The sequence below is a fragment of the Monopterus albus genome, unplaced genomic scaffold (assembly GCF_001952655.1).
Source record: "Monopterus albus unplaced genomic scaffold, M_albus_1.0 scaffold184.1, whole genome shotgun sequence".
Classification (NCBI taxonomy): domain Eukaryota; kingdom Metazoa; phylum Chordata; class Actinopteri; order Synbranchiformes; family Synbranchidae; genus Monopterus; species Monopterus albus.
In genome coordinates, this window is record NW_018128064.1 from 370,870 (window position 1) to 379,233 (window position 8,364).

At 38.9% G+C, this 8,364-nt stretch overlaps 2 protein-coding genes across 2 annotated transcripts in view; one reads left to right on the plus strand and one right to left on the minus strand.

Moving 5' to 3' along the window:
* Nucleotides 1-1,834: 1,834 nt before the first annotated feature.
* On the minus strand, nucleotides 1,835-3,187 carry kng1 (kininogen 1). Its single transcript, XM_020617041.1, has 4 exons — nucleotides 2,974-3,187; nucleotides 2,780-2,890; nucleotides 2,599-2,697; nucleotides 1,835-2,167 (listed from the first exon to the last, which is right to left on the minus strand). The coding sequence occupies exons 1-4, from the start codon at nucleotides 3,169-3,171 to the stop codon at nucleotides 1,835-1,837; spliced, it is 741 nt and encodes a 246-aa protein (XP_020472697.1). The 5' UTR covers nucleotides 3,172-3,187.
* Nucleotides 3,188-6,223: 3,036 nt separating this feature from the next.
* The window catches only part of lamp3 (lysosomal associated membrane protein 3), an 8,448-nt gene continuing 6,307 nt past the window's right edge, over nucleotides 6,224-8,364 (plus strand). Inside the window, exons 1-2 of the mRNA XM_020617042.1 lie at nucleotides 6,224-6,307; nucleotides 6,825-6,897. Coding sequence (XP_020472698.1) covers nucleotides 6,224-6,307; nucleotides 6,825-6,897 — 157 coding nt within the window. The remainder of the gene's footprint in view (nucleotides 6,308-6,824; nucleotides 6,898-8,364) is intronic.

Sequence of the window (8,364 nt, forward strand, 5' to 3'; positions counted from 1 at the left end):
TTGTAGTGTGTGTGTGTGTGTGTGTGTGTGTGTGTGTGTGTGTGTGTGTGTGTGTGTGTGTGTGTATGTGTGTATGTTGCACCGCATCTTCTCAGCGCATGTTTGTTTGACAGTTCTCCTGGCCTCCGCCTTTAGTGCTGAATGGGTGCAGAGATTCTTTTCCCATGCTTTGAACAACACAATCAAATACTGATACGTAAACGTCATGGCTGCTGTTTTACCAGCGCTGAGAAATACCTAGTTTCTGTGAAGTAACAGAGAGAGGAATGTTTCCTCTCTCCTGTGTGCCCCTGCCAATACCAGTACATTGGCTCACCTGTGATTCCAGGAGCAACAGTGGACATAAAAGCATGAACATCCAGAGCATGTAATGAAATTCAATGCAATATCCATGGAGTAAGTGCTACTGTTGTGAAGCTAGGTATATTGTTATTGGTTGTCAGTTTCTATTCTGAAGAGCTTCTGTTACTGTTCCTGTTTGTTAATCCGATGAACTGGTGTTCACGTTATTGTGTCCACTGCCTCTATGAATACGAGCTTTGATATTTAGAGAATACAACCGCAGATCTTCATGTTTGTTTCAGTGAAGCAACCCACAGTTGTAGAGATCCCTTGTTTTAACACAAGTTGTGTTTTTACAATGGGCTTTAAACAGAACGAACATCACAGGGGAAATATGACAAATCACTGAGATTATTGATTATTTATGATCATTTTAAGCTTCTAGAATTCTCAAAATACTGACTAAATGGATTGTGTTTTCATGTTCTTTTCTAAACTACATCGCAGTGTCACTATTATACTTCCATATCATACCATGCTGTGTACTATGAATGAATGTACTACTGGGCCAGTTTATTCCTTTCCACCATCTACCTGCATGAGACTGGGTAAAGATGAATATTCTTTTTGCTACCTTGTGTTTTTTATTTAGTCTGCCAGGCAGCCATACAGATGTTTATATATTAATGCCTTAAGTTTGCTCCATTGTAGGAACAGTTCCTAGGACATTTTCATACTCATAATAACCTATGTTTTTATTTATAAATGTATGTTGTTTCATTTTCGCTCCTTGGTCACAGAGTAAGAGAGGTTTGTACCCTGACTGGTCATCTGAGTGTTCTGTGAAGATGTAGAAATAAATTTGTTAAACATTCACCCAGCTGTGTTTGCTCTTGCACTGTCCCTCGACTGTAAAGCGGGCCTTTTTCTTTATTGAATAATATGTGTAATTGACAGTAAATGTCTATGTTCAACCTAAATGACTCAGTTCTTGATTTTATTTTTAAGGTTCCTTAAAAATTGTGGATGCCTGAAAAGGGAATTTCATTACAGGAAATACACAGCAAAAAGCTGCTGAGGGCAGTATTGGTAAGCTGCATTCTTATTCACACATAAAACCAACACAGAACAAAGTTTGGCTTTATTTTCTTGCAGATTTTGACAGATTTCCAGTGGAACATTTTTCTAATGAACTGTCACTGAGTGCATTTAATGACTCTGATTTACTTAAAGCATTGTGATACCAAACTGATACCACTTGACTCTGCTCATTCTGGCAATTAATACGATCTCTGTCATCATTTCAGTCCTTATGTTCAGTCCTTTCTGAAGAGTTGCAGGCCCTAAAATGGGTTGCTTTCCCCTTTTCCCCCTTTGAAAATGGGTAATATTTTTTATGAAACCTTTCTGCTATATTGTTTTAAATCTGAAGATGTTCCTTCTCAAAAATCCCTGCAATGCAAGCCAGTATATTGGAAGACTGATTCTACAAAACAAACAAAAGTATCTGTCAGGAACGTCTGATAAGTGAGACGACTATTTGTGGAATATTTTATCCCACCAGGTCTATATCACTGAAGGCCCCATCTCCTGATGGCGGTGGAGAAGCCACCTTGACAGTAGCATTCACAGGAGCTACAGGCAGAGCTGAAAGGACTGGGTGGAAAGGTTTCCAAGGCTTGGACGGGCAGTGGAAGGGACTGTCTATTGCAGCATCTGCAGCGCCGGCAACCGAGGCCACACCAGGAGGCGATTTGGTCCCTGTTTCGTCCTCCTCAGATGATTCTTTTTTGGTTGGATCCACGGCAGAGGGTTGTGATGGTAAGGGTGTAGGTCTGATAAAGTTCCTGAGTGGAGACCAGCCAGGAGGACGACGCCTGGTATTCTGGAGAATATGGTATGTGATAAGTGGATGAACTGATAAATGATGCTGCTGTCTTCTGCACTGGCACCAAATTACAGTTTTTAGGGTGAAGGTGAAGCATTGTGTCATTTAGGATTGGCAGTAGTATGGATAAAATTATTGTGCTCACATGATATTTTACATTGTGCAAGGGTCAACTTTAAGCTGTTGTCACTCTTACTATCTTATACTGTACATAAGCTCTCAGTCAACATTATGCAGACATCTATATATAATTTCAAATTCCAAAACTCAGATCTATTATCTATTTTTGATAACTCTCTTTTTGCACATAATTTAACTGTTAATATAATCTTATAATTAAGAATGGTGGCTGTCCTACTCTCCATTGGATTTCTTAAAAAATGGCAAAATGCTGCCTGATTAACTATTTTGTTAAAAGTTGGTCTCACCAACTGAGGCAGTGCCCCTGGTTCACACTTTATATTGGCCACTGGAAGCTCATGTCTCCACGGCGCTACATCCACTGTAGAGTTACAGTGAGCAAACACCTGTAAATACACAGAAGGATAAATAAGACCCAGAAAGATCACATTATGTCAGGGGCGGTAAATAATTTACGTTTGTGTTTACCACATTCTCATCATCAGGGAGACACAGTTCATTGAGTTCCTTATGTTCGGTCTTGGCGCAGGTTGTCTTCCGCATGTCAAAACTCACTTTGAACCTGAAACCTGCTACCACCTGCAGGGACGCAAACATGCAGTAGGCAGAAAGAAAACAGAAGTTTTCCTACTTCCTCTCCCTTTGTATCCCTCAGTAAGTACCTGTCTGGTGGCGTGGCCGACAAAGTGCAGGTTAAACAGGTGAGTGGAGTCAGAAATGGAGTTATACTTGGAAACAGAGACAGAGAGAGGAACTTTAAGGTCCTCGGAGTTCTCATTGATGTCCTCAGGGCAGCCCAAACAGTGAGCTTTCTCTGGAAAGGCGTGATCGTCTGAAGAGGAGACAAATCGTGAACACATGGGAAAGAAAGAATGAAGCAGAAGTAAAAGTGAGGAGGTGGCAACTGGTTTGCTTTTCTAGTATAAAAGTAAATTAGTTAAAGAATATTATATGGTTAACTTCCCTCAAGGTGGGGGAAGTGATTCCTAATGGGACAAGGTAACCTAACATTGTTTAAGTTCTGCAATACACAGTCAAGTGGCCCAAAATTCATTGAAGGGCTTTTTGTGTGCAAGAAATCAGGCAAAAGAACTTGTTGAAATACTGCACCCTGCTTGCACTAAGTTTACTGAAAACAAAACACTATGTTTTCAATAAACGTCATGGAAAGCAGTTGCAGCTAAGCTTAAATAGGCCTAATACAGTGTAGTCAGATTTTGAATAAACTGAAGCTTACTGATTTTTGGGGGACAGACTTGCAAAGAGTGTCTTAAAATAATCCAGAATGCTAAAACTGAAAACACGATAAGTATTTTGAGTGTTGATGGAAATTTTAGTAAAGCTGCCTGTGTGGTTTTTGATTTGCTTCAGTGATCTCTAATGACTTATTACTTCAGTGCTGAGTTTGGCAGCCATATTGACTGGTTCATGGGAGAATATGAGTAAATCCCAATTCCCTTACTTGATCATTCCTTATCTTGACCCAGAAATAGTTGTGGTCCACCATCTTAAAGGACGTCCCAAAACTCTCACTCTTGCTATGAGGAGCCAGGAAGCTGCCTGGAGGAGCCATGAGCAAGACAATCTTTTGTGGAAGTCTTTTAGGGGCCGACATACCCCTTTATCAGAAATCAGCTGCTGTGCACTGACTTATGTGGCCTCTTTATTGAAAGTAATGTATCTCCATCCACATTTTAGTAGTTCTGAGTATCTGACCAAGTTCAGTTCATTTACAGTAAGTATGTGCAGATGCTGCATCCAGCCTGTGTACTTAACCAACTGTAATCTCACAAGTTTCACATCGCATTTGTTTGTATTTATTTCTTTGCTTATTTCTTTATATGGCCAGAGCCACTGAAGCAAGTAAATATTACTTTATTATAGAAAGGAATTTTCCAAGCTGAGCTTGCACAACATTTCTGAAGCAAGATGAAGAAACTAGGCTCTGTTTACTGTAGGTCAACAGTAGGCTGGTTAGACAAACAGATTAAAGTCTAGACTATGCTGTTGCCTTTTATGGTGGGATAAGTTAATACTGTGCTTTCTCCAATAGTGATAGTGTTGATATATTACACAATCAGCCCTGCCGTGTATCCCTGTGTCCACCAGTGTACATTTTCCTCACTGTTTTCTTAATGAGAAGTATGTTCCCTTCAAACTGATCCACAGTGGATGATACCAATGCACCACAGAGTCCTGCAGGAAGAAGACTGTCCACACAGTTTTGCTCATTATATGGGATGAAAATGGGTCAGTTTCCCCAGTGGAGACATCAACTGACAAGAGAAGTACTAATGATCCACTGGTTTCACAGTTAAATGCTTAAATGAGGTCCCCAGGTTTAAGAATCTTGCTTACTGAGAGCATTTCCTGGCAAAGTAAAATCTCTTTTTCTTTAAGTAAAAACATTTTAGTGTGCCTGCACTAAAACTGCTGTTTGTGTTATAACTGAGATAAACCTGTTCATTCACTCACTCACCAAGAAAGCAATACACCTGTTTGGTGTCAGTTTCTGTCTTTGTCATGTAGACTGTGGCGTTGCATGAAATTGGGCTCTGTGGGAATAACAGGACACTTGATGTTATGATTACTGTTAAAAATAGCAAAATGACTGCTGCTTTTAAGAAAGAATTTGCTCCAAAAATACAACAATCTACAGCTTTGGTTATATTTACAGTAGAGTTTATCTTCTCCAAAGAAATAAATGGAGAACAATTATCAACTTGTGTACTAGTTGTGTGTCATCCCATCATTTTTACCCTGTGTCCAGTAGCCAGATAGTCACAGTCTGTCCAGGGTTTGCTGTCCCCAGCTGGACAGTCACTCCTCCTGGTGGTGAACTGCAGTGAATACACTGAGTGTGTGCTGTTCTCCGACTGCAGACACAAACACTTGGTATCAGAGGTCAAAGTATCTAAACATGTTTTCCCCAAATTTCTTGGTAATCCCCCCACAGATTTAACTCCTCTTGTTTCCTCCCCTTCCAGTGTCAGCACTGAAATGGGCTGTATGGATTTTAAAGCAAGTAACAACTCAATTCATCCACGTTTGAATCTTTAACACAAAACTGAATTAAACGGTTAATTTACTTCTATAAGTATAATTCTGAAGTATTAGCACACCACGTACATTTAGTGCAACATTGTACTGTACTTAATACTTTTCAAATAGAAAGTTAATTTACTTTTTAAGCACTGCATTTCTACATTATATTTATCTGACAAGAAGCAACTAATATAATATATGGCTCTATAAATCCCAGTTTATTTCCAAATAATAGAAAAAAGAGGTTTTCTGCAAAGAACCATATAATTTGACACAAATTATAGCTAAAATTAGAGAGGGATCCGTTGGTACACTTTAGTTATTTCTAAGGGCAAAGCTAGCACAAACGCGAGGCTTTTATTTAGAGGATAAAAGTTGAGCTACACATACAAAGTGTAAAATCTGTCTACAGACAACATAGTTCAGCATAGAAGAGCTACATTTTAAATAAATAAATAGTAATTATGAACTATTAGGAAAAAGCCAACCTGTAAAATAAAGTGTTACCCATAATACAGGCTCTTAAAACTTATGCACTGATGTAATTAAAATTGAATTAGGATAAAGGGTTAATTTAATATGCAGTAAAGAATGTTTTTAAAGCTGTACAGTGATAAATGATTTGTAGTCACTGAATAGTCTCATTACACTAATTAACTTAATCAAGTAGCGTATTGTAAATAAAAGCTTGTTTGTGTGTACTGTTACTGTACAGTATATTTCTAAATTTCTACAGTTTATGCTATGAAGGGATTGTCAAGCTACAACAGGTGAGTGGAATAACCTACTTTTACACTGTAAAAGCAACCAAGCACCTGTACAACTGCAGTAGCGCTAGAAACATTCCTGCCATTTCTGGGTTTTGATATGTTACAGGAACATCAGGATGCGGTACTGTGGGATCCTGTAAGGAGCCTTGATGACTGGAATCAGGATACAGAGAAAAAGCAGGTGAGGCTAAATTGCAGCGAGTTGGTTGCTGTACCTTGCTGGCTGTTAGGATCTGAAAGAGGGCCAGCTTGTTTCCAGTGGTCAAGTTTTCATTGAACTTGTGAACAGCACTCCTGACAGCCTTCTTCACAGATGGGTCATCACAGAACTCCACGGCCTCCTGAAGAAGAAGAAGGAGGACAAAATCAGGTGGAGACCACAGATTAAAGATTTTTTCTTTACTGTTTCAGTTGTAGTCAGAAAATACAAACAATTTGTATTATAAGATTTATAATATAACATTCCCTGCAGTCGTGTCCTTGTGAAAAGTCTAGATGTGATTGTTTTTTTTTTTTTCAATATTCAGAACAGGTTTAGTTCTCAGCCAGCTGAGTGGCCTTTTTTGCTGGCATGTGACTTTTGTGTAACATATTTTGTTAGAATTTTGTATCTTTGTCAACTTGACCATTTTTATGCCTCTATGCCGACAATATGTTTAATGTTTTTTGGTTGTCAGACTGGCCCGTTCTTGTGAAAGCGATATATCAGGAACACCTTGAGGGAATTTCTTCAAAATCGGCAGAGGTGTCCACGTGGACTCAAGGATGATGGTAGGCAAAGTTCAAGGCTAAAGGTCATGGTCAGTGACCTCATGTCTGTTCCATTCCTGTGACTGGGACTGGTTGGCGGAGGTATACAACCACTAAGCAGTAATTCTAGTTTTCAAAGTAGTTTTTTACTATTTTTTCTAAGTAGCTTTAGTTAACCAAACTAGATTTCTCTGGATCTTTGCTGTAGTTCAGCTACTCCCAGTGTGAAGTAATTGGTAGCTTTACCACCGCAGTCAGAGTGGTCGTGATAACGAGGTATACAAAATCAGGTCTGACTTATCTCTAGTCCTTGGGAAAGCCATTCTTCAGTTAACCTGGTGAAGCATATCTGCTGGTTTGATCACCTCCATTTTTAACAATTTAAAATATTGTACTTTTTACTCCTCTGCATTTATCCAACCCCTGTAGTTGTTACTTTAACGTTTTACTTCCAAACTTTCTTTTTATTTACTTTCTTTATTTGTATTATTTAACCTTTGCTTACAAAGGGAAATTCCCTTCAGGTCAGTGACCTCTTGCCCTGGAATGACAGCAGCATTAAAAACCAACAGCATACAAACCAATTACAAAGTGCACACTGCTGACAAAAAAAACTCTCCATAAGAATAAAATATAATTCTATTTACTAACAGAATACAACAATTCAGATATTAAACTAAAAACTGTAATAAGAGGAATGAAATTAAAAGAAAAACATGACAGTCAATAGAATATTTAGCTAAAAACAAGAAGGAAAAATAAATAGAATCATTTACTAATGTGTCTGCCATCATCTTAAATTTTGCCAATGATTCCAGTTCCATTAACTTAAAATTGCTTTACAAAGTGCTCCATGTGTTCAGGGCAGAAAAAGAAGAGGCTTTCTTTCCCACCTCTGTTCGAACACTTGGAGCAGTCAGCAGATAAGTGTCTTGTCATCCACAGGAAACCTGGATGTGACACATTGAAACGAGTTCACAAAGGTGTATTGGCAGTTTATCTATGATGGCTGTTTAAATAAAGATTTACCAGTGAGTCAGATGGAGCATTGTGAGCGGTGGCCGGCCCACTGTGGAGGACAAGCTGCAGGGATAAGTCAGTAGCTTTAAGCTGGTAATAAATCCCAAAGCATTGTGCTAAGCGGAGTCAAACCGCTGAATGAAAATTTAATTGAATTATGACAAACGATGCTTAACAATCGATTAAACTGCCCCAAAGCATACAAGGTAGTTACGTTTAACTACGGTATTAGATGTTAATGGATCAGTAATATACTATAAATCCTGTCACCAAATAAATTAAACTCTGGACCCCAGAGACTGAAGGCATCCTGCAGGACTGTTTCGCCCAGACAGACTGGGATGTGTTTAAAGCTGCAGCCACCTCAGAAGACTTTTCTGTCAGCGTACAGGATTATGCTGAGTATGTGACCGGATACATTAGTACCTGTATCGACAACATTGTGCCCACCATACAAGTCAGGAGGTT